Raw genomic sequence first — 25,515 nt, forward strand, 5'->3', positions numbered from 1 at the left:
GGAGGAGCGGGTGTTGCAACGGCCCCGTGAAGCAATGGCAGGAGCGGAGGAGGCCGGTGCCAAGACAGAGCTGGTTTGCCTGGCGCCGGCGGCCGCGGGAGCTGGCGTGGGTCCCCGCAGTGTGTGCGGTGGGGGGCACGGCGATGCCGTGCGGGGATGAACAGCGGGCGGAGGTGCTTCCAGCACCCAGCGCACCCCGGGGCGGGGAGGGGAGGGGGGGCAGCCTGATGGGGCAGCACAACCCTTCTCTTTGAGCCTGCCCCATCCCCCAGCGAGCAAATTAGAGCAGCTAATTACAAGGAGGAGAGACACACACAGACACACACACACACACACAGACACACACACACACACACACGCTCCCCGGGGCGCTGGCGCGGCTGGCGGGGGGCGGCGCGGGGGGAGTGGCCGGGGAGGCCGGCGGGGCTGGGGCTGCCATGGGGCGCCGCGCTGCCTGACCGCCCCGGGCGCTGCCTTCCTCCTCCTCCTCCTCCTCCTCCTCCTTCTTCTCCTCCTGCTCCTCCTCCCGCCGCCGCCGCCCGCCCCGGCCCGGCTCCGCTCGCCATGGGAGATGTGGTCTCCACGCACCTGGACGAGGGTCGCCGCCAGCACATCGCGGGTGAGCTCCCGGCGCGCTTCCCCCTCTCCCCTTAGCCCAGGCGGACTCTCCCCATCCCTCTCTTCAGTCCGGGGAGGGGGACACACGCCACCCCCGCCCCCTCCCCCTGTTCCCGGGAGCCCCCCCCCCCCCGCCTGCTCTTCCCCTCTTTCCCGGACTTTAAACTTCTTGGTTTTTTTCTTTCCACCACGTTGCAGTTTCCCTGTGTTATTGCCTGTCCCCTTGGCTGGGCACAGCCGGCGGCGGGGGGGCACCCGAAGTGCCTGTCTGCCTCCCAAATGAAAGGCTGGGTTGTGCCGGGGGTGTTTGTGTTGGCTCCGGGGACCGGGGAGCCTGTTCATGCGCTGAGCTTCTCCGGGCTGTGGGGAGGGAAGGGGGGGAAGCTGGGCTCCGGAGAGATGCTGGCAAGCCGGGTCCTGCGCAGGGAAACCACTGTCAACATGGGGTTTGCTGGGGCTGGGCCGGCAGATGAACTTTCTCCCCCTTAGCAGTGCTGGGGGATCCCTAGGGAAGCCTCCCCAAGGGCTCTGGCGTGGGGGGGGGAAGGACTGGCTGCACCCCTGGGATGCCCCAGGCCTGCCCCAGCCCAGGCAGGACGCAGCAGTCCCCCCGCCACCGCTGTGGGACGGGGAAGGGTGACAATGTGGTCATTGAGAGCCCGGCCGTCCCGGGGCGACTGCCCGGCAGTGCCTCTGCCCCCCGGCACAGGATGTCTGGTCAGTGCCGCCTGGGAATTGCTGAACGTGGGATTACGGCTTCTGCACAGGCACGGGTTTGTGCCAAGCGATGGCTGGGAGGGTGGTGGCGGGGGGGCAGGGCTGCTAATTGGTGCCTGTGGTGACTTGCTTGACCCCTCTAAGTGGGGTCACTCCTCCGTCGGGGTGCTGTGCCCCCCCCGAGCCACCTTGCGTCACTTGTGATGCGGGCGCTTCGCTCCCCGGAGCTCCCGAGGAGGCAGGACTTGACCTCCGAGCCCTTTCGTGCTCCGGCTTCGGTTTCAGCTCCCCAGGCTGAAAAACCCTCGTCTCCGCCAGGTTAAGCAACCCCCCCCGCGAAGCTGCACCTAGTCGGGTGGCACGGAGGAGCGTGGCTTCACGCTGGACCTTGTACGCCTTGTGGGGAGCTCAAGGGCTCGGAGAGTGCTGGGGTTTTGGAAGTGGCTCTGCCGTATCTTTCCTCCATCTCTGCCATAAAGCCACGGGAGCGGCTCTGACGTCCTTTTTCCCCAATGGCTTTGGGGGAAAAAGCTGCTGCGGGTCCGGCACCGATGGAGCAGCGTGGTACAGCTGCTGCGATACCGGCATATGGACTCGATGTCTCGCGGTGTATGGTAAAGCCCATCCACCTTGCCAGGCCCCACCGTCCTGGGCCGGCTGGCAGGAATGCTTACGTGGTATGCGGCTCAGCAGGACGCCAGCAGGTTTTCGAGCTTTGAAGGAGAGCTTGTAACACACTGTGGGGTTTTCGTGTTGCATAGTTAAAGCTCGACGCGGCTGATCCATGAGGCTGTACTGGCTCGGGTCTGCGCACGGCTGCTCACCGCAGCACGTTCGGGTCCAAAGCACGTCCCAAATCTCCATTCAACTTCCTGGTTCTCCATACAGAGATGGCTCCCTGTCCAAGCCCTGTGGTTTTAATCCTGAAGAATAACAAGGAAAAGCCTGGTTGGGTTTCCTATGCAGGAATCTGTCTCTGCTGGGCAAGAAATTAGGTGTTTGCAAGGCCAGGCTGGATGGTTGCACCCTAGCGAGGACCGAGCTGTTACGCTGGGGGGTTTCAGCCCATGGTCGGGGGGCCGGGGGCTGCAGACGAGTTTTTGTGGGGAAAATAGGATTCCTGTGAAATAGGATTATGGAGGTTGGGCTGGTACATGTCCTGTGCCGTGCTGCAGCTCTGAAGGTTCAGAGTTAGTAGGGGGGACCTGCACCTGTACTGGGACACCTCCCTGGGAGAGACTGGAGCCCACTGGATTCACTAAGCACCTTTCCGCTTTCCGCCCGGTCTCCTCGCTGGGTGAAAAGCCCCCAGAGCTGGGAGGGGCCGTAACCCAACAGGCAAGGCACGACTTGCTGTCAGGCATGCAAAGCAACGCGTTGGGGAAAACTCCGGGTTTTCCTGCCTAGCTCGGCCTGTTCTCTGGTGCCGCTGCTCCTGCCGGTGCCCGGGGAGGGATTCATCCCCTCTCCAGGCAACTTTTCCCAGTTGTCCTCCCAACTTTGGGGAGTTTGGAGGAGCTGCCCAGGCTGATGCGACCCCTAATTGCAGCAGGGACGGGAGCTCTCTGGGCTTGGCAATGTTCCCTGTGGCTTCAGCCCCCATACACCAGCAGAACTGTGCCGGCTAGGCACGTGGCAAGCCCTGGGGCTGTGGGGAGATGGTGAGAGCCTGGGCCAGATCCTTCCCCCCTGCTGGGAGCAGAGCTCTGAGCACTGCAGGTGGGTTAAAGGCAGGAGGGAGGTGGCAAAAAGCCTTTCCATGTCACGCATGGCGCGGTCCCCTCTGCATTGGGACCTCTGCCATCAAAGCTGTGCTGCGAAGGTCCCGTGCCGTGTCGAGTCCATGCGGTGAGGCTGATGCCAACATCTCCCGGAGGTCACGAGCCACACATGTGTGACTTATGTGTTGGTGGCTCAGGACCAGGGTCTTTCCTCCCACTGGTGGTGCTGGTGGGACTGGACCTCTCTCCTGGTGCCTGAGCAGGCGTGCAGGCAGCATCCCTGCCAACACTGGCGATGCTCCGCTGTGCTGGGGTTGAAAGGGCAGCCCAGGGGGTGTGATCTACACTGGGGTGGTTTTCAGGCCGTGCTGCCTGCTGCTCCTGCATCCCTTTAGAGTCTCTACAACTGGTAAGTGCTTCCTTCTGCCGCCCTACTTTGGACATCATCCTGGCCTGAGTCACCCAGCTTGTTTGTCAACATCCTTTGGCTGCCCTCCTCCTCTTCCTCCCAAATGTGGGTTGGGAGCTACTCCTGACCTGCTCCACGGGCTGGAGCAGGGACTGGCTCCCCCTCCTTGTGCAAGGATGCCCAGCATGGACACCATCGCCTGGGGACACGAGGGTGGCAGGCATGGGATGTCCTGCCAGGGCTCCCGGGAAAGCCAAGACGTCACTGGGTGCCTTGGGTTTTCGCACAGTGTCCCCTCCTGTCCAGGGCAATAGGTGCCCTCAGCAAGGGGCTGGATGAAGCTCTTCCCTCGTGCTGGAATAACTCCTTCCCTAGTGCGTCCCAGCCCCATGGACCCCTTCTCCAGGGGGGTGAGGTAGAGCATGGCTGGCAGGAACTGGGTGGCTCTGCCCCACGGGGCTGGTGGTCCTGGGCACCCAGCGGGTGGGAGAGCCCAGGGATGCAGCGGGAGCTGCCGGGTGCCTCTGCAGCAAGAGGGATGGGGAGGTGGGTGGCAGCGCAGGGAGGGTCCCTGGAGCTCACACCTTGTTCTGGCATCTCCAGGGAGTCGCCGGCTCGTTAATTGCTGAATAAACTAGCTGTTAATATGGGGTGGGACTTTCTACAGACACCAGCCCACACAACGGTGGCAGAAGTGACACTGAGCCTCACCCCTGGTGCCAGACCCACAGCCTTTCCTCTCCATCGAGCCTTGTCGGGCATCGGTGGCTGCATATCCTGATGCCACCAAGGAGCATCCTTCTCCTGCCGGGAGGCTGGGTGCCGATGGGACGGGCTGCGGGGTCGGGTCCGGAGGTGCCCGGCAAATGCCGAAAGGTGCCTGGCTGCGGTGTGCCGCAGAGGGGGAGGTTGCCGGCAGCGGGAAGAGGTTCGCCGTGGCTTCCTTAAGCGCGACGCTCATTTCCTAGCCTTGGCCGCAGATCAGCTCCAGCCAGCGCGGGAGGCGGTGGCTGCTGGTGATGGGCTCTGGGGTTGGTCTTGAGGCTGAAACCCTCACCCTGCCCCGGGGCGCGGGAACGATGCAGGGAGGTTCTGAGGGATCGGCACTGCAATGTGCTGGAGATGTGGAGTAGTTTCTTGTAACGAAGTGTGTGTCTTCTTTCATCGTGAAATAAATAACTCCCCTGGCATGTCAGGGCTCCCTGCCAGCGGGGAAGGGCTGGTTCTGGCAAGCCAGGGCTTACCCGCAGCCGTCATGTCGGGGCACAGGGCTCGCTCAGAGCCAGCGTGTTGGGGCAGGGGACGTCACTGGCTGCAGGGGCCTCTTGTGCTGGTGGCATTCCCACATGGGCAGGAGGTGGGAGCCCTCCTGGCCCTGCCTGTGCTCAGCCCTGGGACAGAGCCTGCCTTCCCTCCTGGGGGGGCTTTCCCTGCCTCCCCCAGCAGGGGCTTAGCCAAAGGCCTTGCCTTGAGCAAGCTGGGGCACGCATGGAGGGCATCCCTGCTCTGCCTGGGAGCAGGAGGGCTGGGGACAGGAGGAGCAGAGGCGGCATCGCAGCTGAGAGCTCTCCGTGGCCCCTCAGGTCAGCCCAGGGAGAGAAAAGCACCCTGCAGACCAGGATTCCCCACACACTGCAGTATCAGACACCCCTAAACCCACTGCAGGGACCCAGCAAGGGAAGCACAGCCAAGAGCTGGGATTTCCCAAGCCTTTGCCTCCCTCCTGCCCCCAGATTGCTGCAGAGGCTAGCTCTGAGCCCAGGGAGGCTTGGCACCTCTTGGCACATCCCCTGTCAGCCCTATCTCACCTTCCTGGGGACTGACGGGCTCCCGTCCCTCTGCCCGAGCCCCGTGGCAGGTTGCAACAAGCCACTGGCTCCCACCTCTGGCTTCGCCACAGCTATGGCACTGCCGGTTTGGCCCCATGCTGGGAACAGCAAAGGTGCCATGTGGGCATGGGGACAGTCACCAAAACAGCCAGTGAAAGAGCCCGGGGTTAGGCGTGCGGACAGCCCTGGTCCATGGGGATGCAATGGGTGGTGCGTCCCATGGACAGACCCTGCAGCCGGCCTCGTGGGCAGGAGCCTGGTCCCAGCCCATGGGGAAGGAGTGGTGTCAGACCCAGCTGTCCCATTTCCATCCCTCTTACAGCAGCATCCCACGACCAGACTTTATTTCACAACCCAGCCGGCAGCTGCCCTGCCCTTGCTCCCAGCGAGCAGGGAGATGGGGGGAAGCTGGAAAGCTGTCTGCTTGCAGGATGGGGCTCTTGCCTCCCACATTGCCAGGACCCTGGGCTCCACGTCTTAGAGGTTTTCGGCCGGCAGAAGGGCTGGAGGGATCCAGGGATGCTTATCCACAGGAGCTTGCCGGGCGAGGTTTGAAGGCAGGCGAGCACCAGCTCTCCAGCACGAGGCTGAGCACGCACTTTGCCCCTGCAGGACCCAGGTTTGGTCCCACCACCCAGTTTGCAGAAGGTGTCACTGCACCCTTGGGCTGCAGCACCCGGAGCCTGGCTGGTGTCTGGCCGTGAGGTCCCCGAGCAGCAGCTGTGCTCCCTGGCTGGCCCCTGAGCCTTGCCCCATGCCTGGATGTGCCCGCACCAGCTCTATGGAGAGCCCGGTGTCAGGGGGGCCAGGAGGGGAGGAAGGGGCAGAGCAGAGCTGCTCGTTGCAAGCAGACTTCCTCCCAGCCTCCTGCGCCGGAGGGGGAGGAAGGAGTAAAACTCCACCTTTTCCCCCTTTTCAAAGGGAAAGGGCAGTGGTGTTCGGTGCAGGTCCTGGCTCCGGCTGGTAGAGCACGGTGCCCTTCTCTGTGCCCTCCCGCCCTTCCCCAGCAGGGATCTGTCCCTGCCTGCAGACGGACGCCCAGCCCTGCTCTGGAGGGGCTTGGACCCCTCCTCTATGGGAGTCCCCAGGATGGGACGTCCCCATGCAGCAGGGATTGATGGGACGCTCTGCCCTGGAGCTGGCTGGGGACCCGGGCCAGGACCTCTCTTCCCTCCTGGTTGGTGGCTCCTGGCGCACGGGACGCTTGTCCTGGCTTCCTCTCTCCCTCTGCCAGCTCTGCTCAGCGCTAGGTGTGATGCCCCTTGGGGGGTTTCCCTGCATGAAGAGGCGTGTCCCAAAGCTGGGATGACCTCCGTGCCACTGCGTGGGGCAGGAGAGCGGGGCTGCCAGCTCCCAGGCACCCAAAGCAGTGGTGGCTCAGCCATGGGAAGCACCGTGAGTCCCTTCCTCTGCTCCCAACGCATGCAGGGCATCACCTGAGACCAGGACAGAGCCTTGCCTTGGGAACATCCCCACACTGGGAACATCCCTGCCTTGGGAACATCCCTGCCTTGCCTCTGCCTAGGACCCACTTCGCTCTGCTGGCTGCCGCCCACCCTCCTGCAGCAAGGAAGATGCTGGTGATGCTCTGTGCTGCCAGGCACTGGCTGCCAGCCCCATGGGGCAGGTGCCCACCAGCCCGGGGTGTCCATGGCTCAGCAGGGGCTGTGCTGCTTCTGGAGCATCCTTGGCCATGGGAGACACTGAGCCTGTGGCCACCCTCAGCCAGGGCATCACCCTTCATCAGGAGGAGGGAGCAGGCATGGGGGGCATGGCGTGGGACAGGCACTGCGGGGTTGGTGGGGACCCTCTGTCCTCCCCCGGCCTCACGGAGGAGCTGGGCACAGGAACCCCCCCAGCAGCAGGGCCTGCGGCAGAGCCCAGAACAGGTGCAGGGCTGTTTTGTTCAAGTAGCTCTTGGGTTTTTTTTTGGATGTACATAAAAGTCTTTGTTTGGTCTCCTCCTGGGGTGCTGGATTGGGTTTCCCACTGGCACTGGCCAGCTCGGTGGTGGAAGAGCGTGCCAGGTTCAGCCTCTCTCCCTGGGGCTGGGCAGGGAGAGGCACAAGGGGACTGGCTGCTCGTTGCTTGCTGGGCACAGAAGCATTTGCTGCGACATCCCGGAGCAAGGACCACCCACCCCCTGCTGTGCCCAGCACCTGGAGCGTGAAAGACCCGGAGGTGCCCGTCTGATCTGTCCCCTTTGCCATGGGGACCCCCCCCCCCCCGGTGCCGCAGCTCCCAGGTGCTACGGGCCCCACGTGGGTGCCCAAAGGACGCGGCTGCCAGTGCAGCACCCCACAGCGGCACGGCCTGCGACCCGGCGTTGACTTGGCTGTGGTGGGGGTTGTGCCACGCCGGAGCAGATGCAATGCTGCCGGGCCGGTGCTGGTGGATGAGCGGAGCCTTATCTGGGGAGGGATGATGCTGGGTCCCACCGTGCTGCAGGGCAGCACCCGCTGTGGGGTGAGCACCAAAGTGTTGGTGGCTCTTCCCCAGCCTGGCCAGGTGCTGGTGGGACCCTGGGGGACAAGGGACATGTGGGGCGATGTGACTGCAGCCAGGATGAGGGCAGTGGGTCCTGGTCCGGCACAGGGTTTGAGGGATGGTATCCAGCTTGAGCCGAGCTGGTCCCTGGGGATGCTTCAGCTCCCCACAGCCACCTCCCTGCCCGTGGGACGTATCCTGACTGTCCTGCGAGTGCAATCACCTCTTCTGGTGGGCTTGAACCTGATCCCTGTGCCACTGGCAGGTGGCGCTTTGGGCTGGGGTGGGTTTAGCCCAACTGGGGTGCCTGTGTGGGCACCTGCACCCTGTGGCTTTGGAGCATCACCCCTGAAGGCAAGGCTGCTCAAAGGGGAAGGGATAGGGCAGAAAGGTCTTGCCCAGATCAGGCAGGACTGGGTGAGCAGGAGGGGATCTCCTCCTGCCCCCATCCCTCAGAGGCTGTTTGGGCAGGGAGGTTCAGGGCAGACATCTCGCGCTGGGCTCAGTCCAGCCCTGACCAGCTTCTCCAGAGATATTCAAAGGCCCCGAACGCTGTTTATTATTCACACGCACATTCCTCGCATGCAGCCCCACAGCAGCCTGTTCCCGGGGAGCAGCAGGAGACCGGCATCCATGTCACGGGAAAACACCCGCCGGCACGTAACCGGACGCTAATCCCTCGTCTGCTGGGCTGGATGCGGCCCTGAGCCGCGGGAGCGGGTCTGAGGCAGGGGGCTGAGTCTGGCTTCACGGTTGGGACTGGGGAGCAGGAGCAGCGGGTGAAGGGTGTCCAAAGCGTGGTGAGAGCACCGTTGGGGGTTTTTTGGCTGTTCCTAGGTTGAGGAGCTGCTGCTGAATGTGCTGCTTCATTTTTGGCCCCTTGGATTTTGTGGTCTGCTTTAGATCCTCCTGCGGCCGTGCCGGGCACGGCTCTGCTTCGGCAGGTTTGTTTGCTCTGGGCTGGGAGAGGAGCAGCGTTGTGCAACCGCTGCGGCTGGGCGCGGTGCTGGGAGACGGGGTGGGTGCTGCCACGGTGGGGACAGACCCCCTGGGGAGCATCTCTGGGGACATCCCCGGGGACACGGGGTGCTGCCAGCAGTTGGGATGGGGGATGCGGCGGAGCGCTGGGTGCCGGTGAAGGGTGCACCTCGCAGGTGGCGAAGCAGAGAGCCACGTCCCTGATGGGTGCCCCAGCCCTGAGCTGGCACTATGGGCGCTTCTGACTCATCCGGGGGCAGAGCCCTGCACAGCAAAGGCAGGGCGAGAGAGGATGAACCGGTTCAGGCCAGGGCCCATCTGGTTTCTGCTCTGAGGCTGCCTCATCCCTTCCTGCCGCTCAGCCCCCGTCCTGCCCACCCTTCCCCACAACGGCGTGAGTCAGAGGGCAGCCGGCCGCTCGGCTCATCCCCGGGGCTGCTGGCAAGGGGGTGGCAGGATGCGTTCCCTTTCAACCCGGACCATGCCTCTGAGCTGATTTGTAGCTGAAAATATTCCCGATGGATTTTGGAGTAGTGCTGGAGCCAGGCAGCAATCCCTGTCCTGCCGGGTCCCCAGTGCCGAGCTGTGCCCTGGGTGCAGGCATCAGAGGGGTGCAGAAAAAGCCAGGGCAGGCACTGGGAGCAGCCTCCGCTTCCAGTTTGTTCCAGATAAGCTCAGTCTAAATCCTCATAGCAGCCTGAGGCAGAAACGCCCTGGGCTGGTTTGGCGTGGATTTGTGTGAAGGGTGCATTTGGGTGCAGGGAGGTAAGAAGGGAAACTGTCCCTGGTCTTTGTTCTTCCTCCCCTGTTTTTCCCTATTACAGTCTTTATGAGAGGGGAAAATACAAAGTGCTACCGGGTCAGCCCCTGGGTTTTGCTGTTATCAGGAACAACCCCTCCTTCAGCTCCCTTTCCTGCCACGGTGTCCCTCCGGGTGGGGAGCCAGTGCCTGACCCACCCCCCCCCAGCCCCAGCATCGCCCTGGGAGCCGCACTGGAAACCCCCTCCCAGGGGGATGCTCAGGGAATGCTCAGCTGGGCTGAGTCAGGCCCTTATGAAGGAGTTTGTGTTTCTGGGTGGAAATGAACTCAGCTTCAAATTCCCAAAACCCTAAACTGCAGCCGGGGCTTAACCCTTTGGGTGTATCTGTCGGTGCTGTGGGATGCTTGCCCAGCTCCCTGCAGGGAGGTGCAGCGGCTCTCGGTTCTTCTTGGTGCCCCCTTGACAGTGGCACCTCTTGCCCAGTCCCTTCTGCCGGTTGTTGTGTTGCTGATGCTCAGCCTGCCCGGAGCTATCGCGTGCTGTCACGCTGCCTTTCCTAAAATCTTGTAGGGACAAGCCTGCACTGAGGTGGGCCCAGCACTGCGGTGGGGCGAGCCGGCGGGCAGGGCGGGTGGCACAGCAGCGGGGCTCTGTGCCCGGTGGGGACAGCCTGTGTCCATGGGCCGTTCCCAGCTCAGCAGCTGCAGGCGGTGCGCAGGGCTCGTAGGGTGCTGCTGGTTTGAAGTCTGGCTCAGCACCCCATCCCTGGGATGCTCTGCACCCCGTCCCTGGTGTGCTGTGCATCCCTTCCTTGGCATGCTGTGCGCCCCATCCACATGCGTGTGCACCCTGTCCTCACCATGCTGTGCACCCTCTTCCTGCCATGCTGTGCACCCCATCCCTGGCATGCCGTGCACCCTCGGTGGGGCACGTCCAGACACTCTGTCTGCATAATGCCAGGATCTGGGGCACGCGAGGGCAGCTGAGGGGCAGCGAGCAAACCCCCCCAGGTGCATTTAGGCCAGGCAGTGGTGCAGGATTGCTCTGAGGGATGACCCGGGCACCCTTCACCCAGCCGGTGGCATCAACCTCCCTGTGGTGGCCTTGTCCTTGGCTTCCCTTGCTGGAAGAGCCACCCTCATTGTCCTCCCGGGCCGCTGGGAGGAACCGGAGCAGCCCGAGGCAGGGGGTCAGCATGGGAAAGTCGGCACTTGGGTGACTTTCCAGGCGGTGCGTGCACCACGGTGGTCCTTCCCGGCTCCCCTGCTGCCAGCTGGGTGCAGGCAGGACGCCGGCAGCTCCGCTACCCTCCTCGCACACCAGCGATGGGAACCACGGGCCAGGCAGCCACTCCCTGGTATGCTGGGGACGGCCGGGGATGCCGCGGGGCTGTCCCAGTGAGCAGTGGCCTCACCGCCTCGCACCAGGAGCCAGTGGCTGGGCGAGGAGGGACCTTTTGGTTTCACTGCCTTTATCTGGGTGGAAATCAGCTTCTGTTCATTCTTGCCTCCCCAAGGTGCGAGCTGGCCGGGCTGGTGGCACTGTGTGCCAGCCCATGGATGTCCCTGTCAGTGCCACCAGTTCTGGGGCTGCTGGGAGACTGCGCTCCCTGAAGCAACCCGCCCCCGCTCGCTAATCATTTACTGGCTAAATTAGTGATTAACTCCTTCGCCCACAGCCTTGGCAAGCCTGGCTGGGCCAGCACACGCTGCTTACGGGTCCCCTGCCGGCGGGATGCCCTGTGGGCCATTGCCACCATGGCATGGGCCACCACCACCACGGCACAGAGGGACCTTCAGCAGGGTAGGGATACCCAGCAAAGGGACATGATGGCACGGCCCCCCGGGTGTCCGCTCCTCCGTTGCTCTGCAAACACATCCCGGTGCCATCACCCCCTTGCTGAGCTGGCAGCGAGGGGACACGGGATGCCTGCGTGGAGGCAGGGAGAGCTGGGGCTTTCCTGCGGCCCCGCTGAGTCAGGCTGTCCCGCGGGGGCCGGGGAAATGAGCCAGGCGAGGTTTCGTCACGAGTGCGGGGGCCATGGCTCAGCCAGCCCAGGGGTCTGCTTCAAAGAGCTTTTTTGTCCTTTTTTTTTTTCTTTTTTTTTTTTTTTTTTGACCAGAAGGACAATTCCCTGCCTCCGGTGAGGCATCCCTGCTCCCACTCATCTCAGCTACGTAAACCCAGGGGGGCTTCTGGGGAAGGTTGGGATTTCAAAGGCACCCTTACCCCCTCTGATTATATTTAAGTAGCAGCAGAGGGATGACAGGGTCTCTCATCTGAGGGTGTGTCTGGCGCGAGGGACGCGGGGCTTTGGGCTTGCAAAACGGGATGTGGGCTGAAGGGAGGTTGCAGATGACTGTTCCTGCTCGGATTTGTCAGATGCTGGCCTCCAGCCTCTTCTGCAGGGGGTGTGCGTGTGTGTCTGCGCGTGTGTGAGTGCGTGAATGTGCATGGGTGTATGCGTGTCTGGGTGTGCATGGGTATGCATGACTCTGGGCGTGCATGGGTATGCATGACTGTGCGTGGGTGTGTGTGCACGTGCGTGTGCATGTTTGTTCATGTGTGTGCATGTGTGTGTGCATATTTGTGCATGCATGTGCATGTTTGTGCCTGGGTGTGTGTGGATACATGTGCTGCTTTGGGCATGAGCAGCTCAGCCGCAGAGCACCCCGTGCCCTTGGTCCCCACACTGCCCTGTGGGGTGCGTTTGGGAGAGCCCCGGGGTGCTCCCCCCTGGCCATGCATGTTTGCAGCGATGCCGCCCCGCTCAGCACTCGGGGACCTGCTCCCTGTCCTTCGGGGGGCCGTGAGCGTGATGGCTGTGACCTGGTGGCCAGCCCGGGGGGAGCTGGGGAGCAGGAGGCTGCTCTGCGTCCCCAAAGGCATGGCTGGCAGGACCTTGACCTGGCTACTGCCAGGACACCGGGCACGGAGGGGTGAAGGCTGTTTTGGGTGCAGAGGAGCAGTGCACCCTCCCCTACCTTTTCCCTTTAAGCTTTAACCCTTTGCTGCCCACCCAAGATCCTGCCACATCAGGAAAGGGGAATGACATCTCCAACCTCAGCTTATCGGGTATCTTTGAAGGGGCATGGCGGGACGCTTGTCTGAAGAGCAGCTTTGCCGAGCATCCCCGGCAGAGCCTGGCTGGCAGCGGGCAGCTCAGCCCAGTGCTGGGGGAAGCCGAGCGGGCTCCCAGTCCCAGGGAGCCACCTGGGCTGAGCCGCATCCCTGTCCCTGCCCCTGCCCGGCTCTGTCCCACCTGGGACATGCTGTGATGCTGCGGCAGCCCTGATCCTGCAGATACCTCCGTCAGTCCTGGATGCATCCTCTCCTCCTCCATCCTCAGCAAGCAAGAAGGGCGCCGCTGTTGGATGGGGAACCAAGAAAACTGTGCAGCAAAACCTGTGCAGGATCTGACCTCCCCACTGTCAGATCTGCTGACTCTGCTGGCCACAGCCTGCGCTATTTAAAGCATCACTCTCATTTTCACATGATTTCAAGGGTAATGAGGAAAACGAGCTCTGGCCACACACTCGTGCCGGCAGGTCTCTCTGCAAGCCAGGGGCTGCCAGGATGGTGTTTCTGGAGCCTTGGTCTCCCTGCCATGGTGAAACGAACTGCAGGCAGCAAATACAAGCAGCTGGAGGGAAGGATACAGTCAAGCTGTCCATGTTGTTCTTGGGTGATAAGGTCTCTGGGCTACACCTGGAGCTCATGGCTTGTTTTTTCCCCTTGGCTTTGCTCTAAGAGGTGCCGGAGCTGGGGCTGGCCCTGGTAATATGGGAGGTCAGAGTAGGAGCTGGCTTCTGCCTTGGTCTGTGCACGTGTGGGGCTGCTGCTGCTGCTGGAGATGCTTTCAAGGGAAGGACGCAGCCAGTCCAGGCTGCTGGACCAGCTTGGGCAGCTTGCCATGGTTTTTGGAGTCCTTCTGAGGGCGAGATCCACCTCCTGCCCTGGTTCAAAGAGACTAAAACTGGGCCAGGGCTGCTCTGGCCGGGCCATGACCTCTCAATACGCAAGGGCTGCCCATGCCTTTGGGGGTGCAACCTGCATCGCCAGCGGCACCGGCTGTTCCGGGGTTGTTGCCTTCCTGGCCAGCCTGTGCCATTGTGCCGGCGCTGCTTTGGGCTTGGTGACGGCTGTGGTGGCACGACCGGTCGGGGGGGTGGGCAAGAGCAGGGGCCACCTCTCCCGGCCGGTTTTGCCCAGACGAGCCTCAGGCTCCGCGGTCCTCGGGTGTCATCCGGGACAAGGGCAAACCTGTGTTGCCTGTTCCGTCCCCTTGCCAGGGTGTCCTCATGGGAGCTGCTTGCCCTGCCGTGCCCGTGGTGGCGGTGCTGGCTGGGTGGGTGATGGGGAGGCTGTGTGGGTCCCTGGGGACCGGGCTGGAGCGTGGCTGGGGCTGCGGAGCTGTTGTGACATAGCTGGACCCTACTTCTTGCTCCCCGCATCCCGCCCAGCCCCATGTCCAGCCTGGCCTAGGGGGTTCCCCGTGCAAAGCCAGCTGCTGCAGAGCCCCTTTATCTCCTCCTGCAGCCGCCACGTGTGGCTTAGTCATGGGGACGGCTGGGGAGAGAAGGAGGGGAACCCGGGGGCCAAGGAACAGATGAAGTCTGTGATCAGAGGTGCCGGCGCTGGGGCTCCTGCTGAGCCAGGCATTGGTGGGTGCTGTTGGCACCCCTCTGCGACCACAAAGCTGGTGACTTCGCCCTGCCCTTGCCAGAAACCAGAGGGACGTGCCGGAGCCTGTGCCAGCCCAGTAACCCCGGCTGCTTGGGGACTGGTGCCTCTGCACGGTGCTGTTTGCGGCGTGCGGGGCTCGGTGTGATGGGGACCGGGGTGGTGGCACCCGGAGCGTGTCAGTGCTGGGAGCTCAGTGGTCCCAAAGCAAACACCAGGCTTGGGAAAACACCGTCAGTAGGTGGCTGGGGACAGCCGGCACCGCCCTGCGAGGTCCCTGCGTGTGCATCCAGCTTGCCGAAGCGCTTTGCCGTGGGTGTCTGAGCCCGCACCCAGGACGGGGCGGTGGCTGGGTGGGAGCCAGCCGAGCCCCATCCCTCCCTCGCCCTACCATGACGGGGGGGGGGGGGGGGGGGGGGAAGCTCAGGTGAGAGGCTGGGGGGAGGCAGGGGACACAGCTCCCTGGACTGCCACCTGTCCCCAAACCCTGCCAGCTCTTGGCTGGATGTGCAGCCAAAGCTGCTCGTAGAGGGATGGCCGCTCCTGGGTGGCCTTGGTCATGCAGCTGGATGGGGGGGGGGGTGTGCTCTCTGTAGCCCCCAGCACTGCTGGGAGGTTTTGTTCAGCCTGGTGAAGGAGGCAGTGGGTGGCTTTGCTGATTCCCATGTGGGGTACATGAGCCCCACGCAGGGTGCAAATGGCATGGGGGGGGGGGGGGTCGGGGCACCCACTGGCATCATCAGCATGGGCTTCCCATCCTCTGCTCTCAAGCAAAGTCTGGCAGTACCACCGCTAGTGGTCCACATCTTGCCAAATCTGGTGTCACCTCCTTGCCACGCTGCTGGCCACCTCCTCCTGCCCCCCCGTGGGTCCCTGCCCCTCTCGCTTCCCTGGGGCTGAGCATGGTGGCTGGTACGGCAGCCAGGGACACTGGGCAGGGAGCATCAGTGGCCCCCCAGCATCCCCTCTGCACGCCGGAGGGGCTTGCTGGGCTGGGGGAGATTTAGTCACCTTGGATATTTGACTGCAAATCTTTTGTTTCAATGTCTGCAAGTAATCGACTTTTGCTTTTCCATTTACTTAAGATCTCCTAATTGGCCGTTGTTAATCAGGGAAGAATGAGTGACTAAGCCGTCTCGCCTGCCCGGGACCAAGGGCTCTTTTTTTCCCATGAACTGAAAGGAAATGAAACCTCAAAATGTCCTTTTAAATCTCAGCTGTCAGCATCGCAGCCCAGAGCCCTGGCCAAAATCACAGTTGTGTAGACGGGAGTTGCAACAGAGGTGCGGCATGGACGCAAGCGCAGCATGACTGCGAGCTCTTTCTTTTCCAGGAGAAAATGCCAAAATCGGGGGTGAGGAATTTCTCTGCTGGGACAAGCAGGCGTCTCGTTCTTTGCCGCGAGAAAAGGTTGCTTAAATTTAAAGGGATTTTCAGCCCCGGCACGGCAAGACGCTGGCTCACGATATTTGCTCCCATCACGGCGCTGGCAGTGCCAGCATCTCCTCGGGGATGGGTTTATCTGCCCCCAGCCTCCATCCTCGGGTGGCATTTTCCTCTGGAGCTGCTCATTCCACAGGGATTTGCAGCACCCCAGAGCAAGCTGCTCCTTCGTGCCGGCTTGGCTGTGAGTGCGGCTCTGGGGCGGCTGCTGCCAGAGATTTTGGCTGCCGCCGAGCTGTGCCGGGCCTGGCGCGAGGGTCTGTTTTGTCTGGGTTCGTGCCCCCAGCATCGTGCTGGCTTCTGCACTGGGGATGCATAGCCAGCATCGTTCCTCCCCGCGCCCATCGCCAGCGCTCTGGCAGAGGCTGAGCCGTCAGAAATAGTTGGAGGCGACTCAAATTCTTTCCTTTTCACAGGCTCTGGGGCAAAGTTGAGAGTGAAATTCAAAGTAGAGGCTCCGTATGCCAAAGGCAGCTCCGGGGAAGTTGTCTCCCTGGACGTGATTCTTTGTGATGGTTTTTTTTGGTGTAGGAGCCCCACGTGGGGTTGAGCTGGGGTGGGGAGGGGAGAGGGCAGGGTGCTGTGTGGGACAGGGTTCCATGTGGAGCGGGGCGCACGTGGGGCAGGGTGCTGCGTGGGGCAGGGTGCTGCCTTGGGACTGCCTGGGGGATGGAGGGGATCTCCTCCGATGTGGGGTGCCGGGGGGCACCTGGCAGCTCAAGCTCTCCCAGCACCTCGGGCTTACCCCAGTCTGGAGGTGGGGGTCCCTGCCTCACACGGGAGGGTGACCTGGGGAGCCAGGCTGTCCTTTCCCCTTCGACTCTCCCTGCTGCCAGCATCGCCAGCTGCAGAGCCTGGAGCCACCCAGCCCCTCTGTAGGGTGGCCCTTGTGGGGTCAGGTGGGTGTGAGTGATGCTTGGGGCTGGGGAATGGGGGGTTGCCCCCTAATCTCAGCCATCTGAGGCGGTCGGAGCAGGATCGGAGAGCTGCATAAGGCAGGGGAAGCCGTCAGCATCACCGGAATCAGCTTAATGTCAGGAATTTCCTGCTGGGGAGAGGAATCCATGGCATTAACATGAAAGGCCAAAAAAAGATCATCCTGACCCCAAATTAGTCCCTGGGCTGGATGGGGAGGGCAGAGGGCAGCAGGCTCAGCCATGGCCCTGCACTGAAGGCTGCTCCGGCAGGCGGGAGGGTGACGGGAGGTGTTGGGTGGGTGGGAGGGTGGGGGGAAGGTGTCCGAGCAGGGTGCCGGGGGGGGTCTGCAGCAAGGAGACCCAGGAATCCAGCCCCTGCCTAATGCGGCTCTGCTCTCACCTTGCAGAGAAGACGGGGAAGGTGCTGGGGGAGTTTTGCCGGTGCTACAAGGAGCAGTATGGCGTAGCGCTCTTCAACAGTGTCCGCTATGAGATCGAAGGCAACGGAGGGCCGCAGGCCCAGCTGCTCCACCGCAAGGTAAGAGCCCAGCTCCGCATGAGGAGCCTGGAGCTGTCAGGGAGCTTCATCCCTGTGCCCAGTGAGCCTGGACCAATGTCCTCCCCAAAGCCCGGACACATCCCCTCTCCCTACTGGCGTGGGATGTAGCCCCTGTGCCACTGGTCCAGCCCATCCCCGTGGCGTCATGCACCATCCCTGCAGCACGTGGGGCTCCCCAGGAAGGTTTTCTATGCCATCCCATGCAACGAGCACATGTAGCAAGCAGGGGCAAGGCTGGCTTTTGGCTGCAGTCCCCATGGATGAGTGTGCTTGATGCTAGGGCTGGCAGGAGCTCCCCGGACCCCCTTGTGCCCAGGGAAGCCCCGAGCGGGACATGCCGGGCTGTCGTCCTCCTGCTCCTGGGTGCAAACGATGCTCCAGCCTGGGCAAATGCCCGGGGAGGGGTGGGAAACTCCTGGCAGGCATCCCTGACCCCGTGGGGGAAGAGGAGGTGGGTCCGAGTCTGATCTCCAGCAGCCGCCTTTCTCCTGCTTGGCAAAAGGACCCCTGTGGGTCTTGTCGCCTGCGGCTTCGGCACCTGGGGACGGATCCTGCCCTCCCCTCCTGCCTTTGCTAAAGGAGATGTGCACCAGCCGGGGCTTCTCACCAGTCAGGGTTTGGGGTTCCTCCCTGGCCAGATCAGTGGAGCTGCCACCCTGTGGGTGCTCCTTGAAAGCAGGAGGGGATGTGATTGCACACAGGGGTGGGCTTCTGCTTTTGTCTGGGGCTTAAAGGGGTGGTTTTTTTAAGAACTCTAGAAATTGCATTCATGAGATCAGACTCAAGCCCTGGGTGCTCACAGTAGTTGTCTCCCTGGCCCACCCACGAGGGTGACACCTTGCCCAGGCACCTGCAAGTGCCCCATCTCCTCTGAAAGCTGCCTGGGTGCTGGGTGTCTTGAGCAAAATAAAGGTGTGGAGGTTTCTGGGCAGGAGCAGGGCACTCGGCATCCTCGGCAAGATGTCCCTTGGGTTCCTCGCAATTTGGCAGATGCCTTCAGCCCCACTGGGAGGTACCTTCCTCCCGAACTTGGTTGCTTCATTAAAAAACTCCAGCAAGCAGCCCAGGAATGTCTGAGGAATGACAGTGAGGCGGGGAGGTCAGGGACGCCTTGCAAATCTTTTAAAACACCAGTGTATAAATAGGACATTTCTCTTGTGCAATGTCCCGTCTGCTGCCTGTCCTCTGCCGGGGTCCTGGCAGTGCTGCCGGGATGTGCAGGGGCTCCAAACGCCACAGGGACCTGCGTGTCTGTGGAGCGGCTCTGCAAGGAGCTGGGGAAAGCATCTCTTCCAGCTGGGCTCTGTGTCCCCTAAATATGCCCAAGGAGTTGTGGATGTTAAGAAGATGCAGGGTAGTGTCCTCCCTGTCCTCAGGCAGGTCCAGCTGGGATGTGGCATTTGGTTTTTTAAAATTTTATTTATTTATTACCTTTTTTTTGGTGATCTCTGTGGGGATGCAGTGCTCAGAGGTAGCTCCTGCAGTGATACCAGGGGCTGGTGGCCCTCCTGGGCAGAGGGGGACAGCTGGACTGGGGTCCGAAGCATGGCTCAGTCACCTGAAATGCCAGCAAGAAGCAACAGCGATGAGAATAAGGAATAAATGTTTCTGTCTTTGGTCTCTCCTCCCAGGTGTTCCCAGCCAGCGCCCCTGAAAACCTGTCCCCGAGCATCCTCTCTCCTCCTGCCTCTCCTGGCCGAGCCCCAAAGCTGACATATCTGGACCCTGATCTCACTCCCCGTTGCTCCCTGTCCCCGTGGCAGGGATGCAGGCAGCGCAGGGCCCTCCACCTGAGCGCTCCCCAGCCCCCTCCCTGCCCAGCCTAGCAATTTGGTGCATACCTACCTGTCCCAAATATTTGCCGGGGTTGGGTGGTGCTGCCTTGGTGCCTCCCCCGAGCGAGGAAGGTGTGCGAGGAGGGGACGGCTGTGCCGGGGCTCCCGGGATGCTGGTGGCCATGAACAGCTGTTCCCTGGCCGAGGGTCCCCCGGAGCCATGTCAGAGCTCAGCCTGGATTTTATTTCATTAGTAGCTGGTCTGTACGGCTTCGTCTGCCTTGGGCAGTGGTTTCGAAGCTAGTTTATAAGGGCTGATTCTCCTTGGATGAGCCACCCTGGTGAGGTGCTGATGGGGAGTCCCGGAGCTGGCACCACCTTTCTGTCCCCATCCCTGCTGGTGGCCTTGGGGTTCGGGCTCTCATCCCTCCCTCTGTCCCCCAGCCCTGCAGGGCTTGCTTCTTGCTTTCTTCTCCCCCTTCCAAGGCTTTTGGAAAGCAGTAAGGAGCAGGGAGGTGCTGTCAGCCTGTTTGCTGAGCCAAGCTGCTCTCAGACCTCCCTACCAGCCAAGGGGGTGTGGGGTTGGGGAGTGGTGGGGGGCTTGGGGAAGGCAATAGGGTTCTTGTGAACCAGGAGATGGACAGAGCAGGGAGAGGGAAAGGTCCTGCAGAAGGGTCCCGGTGCTGGGGCATGGTGGGACCCAAGCCCTGGCTGGTCCCTCCTGACGGCCACCGTGGTGGATGGTGGGTGGCCATGGCAGGAGAGGCGGCCGCCGCACGCTCCCGCCCTCACGAGAGCTCTTGGCTCTTGTTTATGTTCCTGGGATCATAAAAATTCTTGGGACAAATTCTTGGCTTGCTCAGCCAGCCTGTGTTTGAGATGGCGTAAATGCTGCCAGTGTGCAGGCCAAAAGGTGCTGGAGAGCTGGTGAGGGGCTGCTCAGCCTCGGGGGGGGACTCGGGGGCGCGGGATGTCTTCAGCCTGTTCCCATCGCTGGTCCTCCATGAAGTCCAGAGCATTTAAGCATCATCTGGTGCTGGGCTCTACGGGGTGGCTTCTTGCTTTTCCTCTTCCATGTCCATCTGGAGACCATGCTAGGGCAGGGCTTGGTTCCTGCCATCTGCAGCTTGCCTCTGACCCGCACGCTGGCAGGACCTTCTGGTTGATGGCCGCTACTGAGCAGTACCATGCATGCTCCCGCCTGCCCCAAGCCAGGGAAATCACAGTAGTTGAGGTTGGGAAGAGCTGCTGGAGGGCTCTGCTCCAACCTGCCACTCAGCCAAGTGAGCTCATGTCACTCAGCTGAGCTTGGTCTATATCCCAGGAAGGAGATGCCAGGGACAGAGGTGTGACCACCACCATGGTGACCACCACGACGTGCGACTTTGCTGCTGGATGAGCAGCCCCTCTGAGGTTTTCTAGGGCTATGCATGTGGTACCCCTCAAAGGTGTCACCCAGACGCACCGATTCAGGCTCCAAAATTTGCACTGCTGTAGGACATAATCCAGTGGTGAACTTGGAGACTGTCAACACAGCCCTAGCGCAGAAAACCCCAACCAAACCTCCACGAACAGACCTTGCTGCACTCCCCGAGCCAGGCTGCAGCCGTGGGATGGAGGTGTACCCAGCTGCCCCCCTCCCTGCCCTCCCCATGCCACCCACCGCATCTCCTCCCCACAGGTCCCACTGGAGGACCATGTCATCTACTCGGGCAACCTCTTCCAGTACATCGAGGAGAACAAGAAGTGGAGGAACCGCTTCTGTGTGGTCCCGCACAACTACGGCTTGGTCCTCTATGAGAACAAACTGGTGAGGGGCATCACCCTTTCGTCCTTCTCTGGTGGGCGCAGCTCCAGAGGGGGACACCCCATCGCTGCGGTGCTGTGGCCGTGCTCCCCATCATCCATGACCATCTTTTTCTGCTCAGGCCTATGAGCGGGACCTGTCACCCCGCGTGCTGGTCAACAGCGCTGGCTACAAGATCCTCACCTCTGTGGACCAGTACCTGGAGCTGGTGAACAACAGCCTGCCTGGTGAGTGGTCCTGGTGGCTGCGGGGTCAGGAGGGATGCTCGGGGTCCCCTGCACCCTGATGCTGCTGGGCATCCCTTAGGCACCTTTGGGAAGGGGTGGTTTTGGGACGTGGACATCCTTGTGGACCTTATGGAAGGGGTGGGTTTGGGGTGTAGCATCCCTGGGCACCTTTGGGAAGGGGTGGTTTCGGGGTGTGGGGCTGTAGGGAAGGAGAACAGCCCCATTCCCCCGTGGGGTGTAGGGTGCAGTGTGAGGTGTTTGCTGCTCACATCCTGCCGCAGCCACTGGGGAAGGAAGGAAAATGTGTCTGTGGCTCCGTGAGAGCTGCCCCAAGCTGCCACCATCTCCCTTTCCCAGCCGCACTGGGCAAAGGCAGTGGCTCCTGCTTCTCCATCCAGACCTCCAGGAGGACTGGCCACCACCCCGCTCACCGTCCTCCTGCCCCGGGTCCCTAAGGGCCAGGGCAGCTCCCAGGGAGCGGAGCAGGAGCTGCTGAAACAGCTTGCGTAGGGCAGCCAGCCTTTTGCCAGTTTGGGGCATGTGCACAATGGCAGCGGGGTCAGGCTGGCAGCTCTGGGGAGGGTTTCACGCTGAAAATAATTTTTTTTTTTTTTTTTCAATTTTCACTTCTGATTTCCTTTTTGGAAGAATGAGGCTCGCTCTTTGCACTATTTTTGCCCGATGTTTTTGGTAGAACTCACAGCAAAGGCACTGGGAAGGAGCTGAGGGGTCTTGTGTTCCCCTGCTGCACCCCCAGCCCTGAATGCTGGGGGAGATGGACATCTCCAACCCTGCATCCCCATCCCTGCCCTGCCCCATCTGCTCCTGAAAGTATCCTTCCCCCCCTCCGCAGGTGTGACACCCAAATCAGGGCAGTCCCCCATCTTGAAGTGCCCCACGGATTTCCCCCTCATCCTCTGGCACCCCTACGCCCGGCACTATTACTTCTGCGTGATGACGGGCAAGGAGCAGGAGAAGTGGCGGGCAGTTTTCCAGGACTGTGTACGGCACTGCAACAATGGTGAGCGATGCTGGGGGGGGACACGGACACGGGGCCTCCGGGGCGGGGAGATCATCGTCCTCCTGCTCCGGAGAGGGTGTTGGGGACCCTGTGGTGGTTGGGTTGAGTTTTGGGCCAAAGGGGATGATTTGGAGGTCAAGAGGAGGAATTGGCTGGGAGTTGTTGAGCATCATTGAGCATCTCATCCTCTCTCTGAGTGAGGGTGGGGAGCGGGAGGGATCCAGCTGCCCGGGGCATCCCTGTGCCCGGCTTCATCCCGCTGCCCATAAGGAATGCAATGCCTGCACCAGGCCAGGCAGCATTTGCAGGAGCCAGCATGAAGCCTGGCTCAAGAGATGCCTTGATGCCTATTTTCCACCCTGAGGTAGAAAATATTTAGTAATTAAAGTCATCAAAACTCCAAGCCCCACCGTCCTGCTCCCCGCCTCGCCGGCACCACCCGGACTCTGGCGAGTGAGGGCAGCCGGGGCTGCGGGCAGAGGGGGTGCCAGGCCACGAAGGGCCGGGGCGGAGGCAGGACCTGCCTCCCACGTCAGCGATACTCTGGCAGGAAAACACGATTTTCCTGCTTGGCTGTGGCCTGTGCGCTCCTGGGCTGAGACCCAGGTCCTGGCGGTGCCTTGGATGGCGAGAAGTTTCCTGGGGAAGGAGGTGCCAGCACTGAAACCTGCTCAAAATCGGGTCTTTTAGTGGACAAAGAGTGATGCTGCCTTTTTTTTTAAGTGCTTCTTTCACTCCTGGGAGCTCTGTGGAGCCTGGATTTTGCTGGAGCTGCTGTTTAGGGAGTGGAGTAATGGGGTTGGATCTGGATCCTGGGTTTCAGTGGGGGTTTCCATCCTCCCATGTTAGATTAAATCTTCTGAAAGCTTTGCTCTTTCCCTTCCTTTTGGCGTTCCTCACTGCAAAACACATCCATGCGCTGTTGGTGAGCTGGGGGTGTCCGAGCTCATCGGGATGAGCGTGTCCCTGCAGCCCACCTGGGCCCTGGGCTTCTTTGCGGGGGGCTGGGTGCAGTGACCCCTCCGCTGCTCATCCCCCGCGATGCTGCCACAGCACCATTGCTGCATGCAGTTCAGCATCCCAGAACCCCCCCTGTGCTTGCTGGCTGGACCCACAAAGCCGGGGCACTGCGAGCAAAACCAGCTCCTGATAAAAAAAGGAATCGATCTCTCCTACTAATAAAAAGCCAATTTATTTATCTTTAATTTCCCCCCTCCCCGGCTGCCAGGTGCTGCTGCTCTGCCATCCCCACTGCCAGCCAGGGTTGTGCCATTAAATCCTCTCATCCCTCTCCTCCTCCTCCTCCTCAGCATGTGACGAAAAAAACTTACAGGGGTAGGCAGTGGCCCAGGGAAGGCTCAGTGCTGGTGGGTTTCTGCATTTCTACAGCCTGGATTTCTCTGTGAGACGGTTCTTCCCTCACGAGCACCATTTCTGCCCCTCACTGCTCCTGCAAGGTCTGAGATACTGTTTCAAATTCCATGAAAGCTCTTTTGTTGTTGTCGAGCAATTTTTTTTTTTTTTCCTAAATTAGAGGCTCTGTTTCTGCCTCCAGTTGTGATTAGTGTGGGAATTTTCACCTCCCTTTTTAAGATTGTATTTTTGTAATACTAGGTCTTCTATAAGGACTGGGGATGTGCAACATCGTTCCTAATGCAGGAGGTGTCCAGCCTGGTTTCCCTGGAGCCTGGGTGCCCTTGGCTGCTCCGAGAATGTCCCTTGCCTTGTATGGTGGCACGTGGGGCTGGAGCAGTGTCCACCCTGCTGGCTTTTACCCCTTGTTGCGGGCAGGCTGCCCCGTTCAGCTCTGGTTTGGGCAAAAAGCAGCTTCAAACTCACTTTGTCCTTCAGCACCGTTCCCCTGGCAAGAGGAGATTATCCTGTGCCGTCAGCGGGGTGGACTTTGAAAAAAGTCAAGGTGTAGCATCGCTCTCCAGTGTTGGGTACTCCCATCCCATGGTGCACCATCACCCCGGGAGCCTTTCCAGGATAGGGTCCAGGCTTGGGTATTTGCTTCCCATCCCCGACAAGGCAAGATCAGATCAGTGCTTAATTAGCCGCAAATTAATGAAGCAAACACATTAAATTTGCCCTGTGAGGTGGTACAGTGGCTTCTTGCAGCCAGCCCTGTCTGCTTGTCCCTGTAATGGGTCCCCGCAGCCGGAGCCCACTGCCCCCCTGAGCTCTGCCAGGGACAAGTGACCCTGGTGGGGCAGATCCAGGTGGCTTCTTGGGGGGCGAATCCTGCCCTGCTCTCTGCATGGTTTGGAGGATGAGGTTTGGCTGCAGTGGCTCTGGCAGGGGACTGAAGCCTGTACCAGGCTGTCCTACCCGGGAGGTGATGCTGAGCTGCAAGGAGCCGTGGGTGGAGAAGCACCGGTCCCTGAAAGCTCAGCCCTGCTCTGGCTCCCACCGAGCACTGAGAAAGGGTCAGACTTGACTTTCTCAGTGTTTTTTTCCCCCTGTATACTAAGCTGCCCCTTAGGAAAAGCTGCTTAGGCTTGGAGTTAAATGTAATCATCTTAGAAAAATCTGTGTGTGTTGGAAAAGATCTGCTCACTACCCCGGGCTGTCCCTCCTGGGAAGGGAGAAACCACCCCTGACTGCATCTCCCCAGCACGCCGGCTTGCTGGGCGGTCCAGGGATGTGCCGTGACCCTCCGCAGTCATCGCTGCGGGGATGCTCTCTGGGAGCTTCCGAGCAGGGTGGGGACCCTTCGCCACGGGGCCACCCTGGGCTCGATCCCATCCTGCTTTCCCTCCTGCCAGGGGTCTGGGCATGGGAGCTGGGGTGCTGGGGGGGGGTCCTCTCCCAGGAGTGTTTCTCTCTGGCTGGCAGGCACCTCTGCAGCTGGAGCCCAGAGAGACTGGGACGAGGCAGGGACATGCGTGGGACATGCCAGCGGGCTCCTGGGCTGCCCTGCCTGTCCGCTGCCCCCATCCCCTCCTCTTCCTCCTCCCCGTGGGACGTGGCCATGGGCTCCCAGCACCCTGCACCTCCTCCTGATGGGTGCTGCGGGAGGGTGGGGGTGACATCCGAGCCCCCTCGTGCTGGTGGCCCCACAAGCCGTGCTGCAGTGACATCTCGGGGACAGCCCAACCAGCCGGACCCCAGCGTGCCTCCCACGGGGCTGCCTCGGGGACGGGGCCCTGACTCAGCCCCGACGCCGCTTTCCTCTTCCTCCCAAGCTGCGCCGCTCCCTGCAGGGCCCCCCCTTCCTCCACACCCCCCCGGCTGCCCCATCCTGGTGGGCTCACTGGGCCCCATGCAGTGTCGGGGGTCACTGAGCCCCCCCAGACTGCTGAGCCGCTGCTTCTGCTGTCCCTTTAGGGCTCACTGAGCCCCCGGGTCCCCATGCACGACGGGGGCTTGCTGAGCTCCCCCCGTCCTGGTGAGCCCCTTCTCCTGCTGTGCTGTCGGGGCTCACCAAGCCCCCCCCCAGTCCCCATGCACCATGGGGGCTTGCTGTCCCCTGCGCCTGCTGTGCCGTCTGGGCTCACTGAGCTCCCGGGTCCCCATGCACCATCGGGGGTCACTGAGCCCCCCAGCCTGCCAAGCCCCT

The 25,515-nt window shown here is 61.7% G+C and overlaps 1 protein-coding gene across 2 annotated transcripts in view; it reads left to right on the plus strand.

Moving 5' to 3' along the window:
• Positions 1–398: 398 nt before the first annotated feature.
• Positions 399–25,515, plus strand: part of NIBAN2 (niban apoptosis regulator 2) — a 32,030-nt gene continuing 6,913 nt past the window's right edge. Inside the window, exons 1-5 of one of the 2 annotated variants that reach the window (XM_052815146.1) lie at positions 399–619; positions 16,972–17,102; positions 20,580–20,708; positions 20,827–20,932; positions 21,786–21,953. In XM_052815146.1, the coding sequence (XP_052671106.1) occupies positions 565–619; positions 16,972–17,102; positions 20,580–20,708; positions 20,827–20,932; positions 21,786–21,953 (589 nt within the window). In that variant the 5' untranslated portion in view covers positions 399–564. Of the gene's footprint in view, positions 620–8,576; positions 8,726–16,971; positions 17,103–20,579; positions 20,709–20,826; positions 20,933–21,785; positions 21,954–25,515 lie in introns of those variants that run through there. The other variant, XM_052815144.1, reaches the window with a different exon arrangement.

Source organism: Harpia harpyja, chromosome 19 (genome assembly GCF_026419915.1).
Source record: "Harpia harpyja isolate bHarHar1 chromosome 19, bHarHar1 primary haplotype, whole genome shotgun sequence".
Taxonomy (NCBI): domain Eukaryota; kingdom Metazoa; phylum Chordata; class Aves; order Accipitriformes; family Accipitridae; genus Harpia; species Harpia harpyja.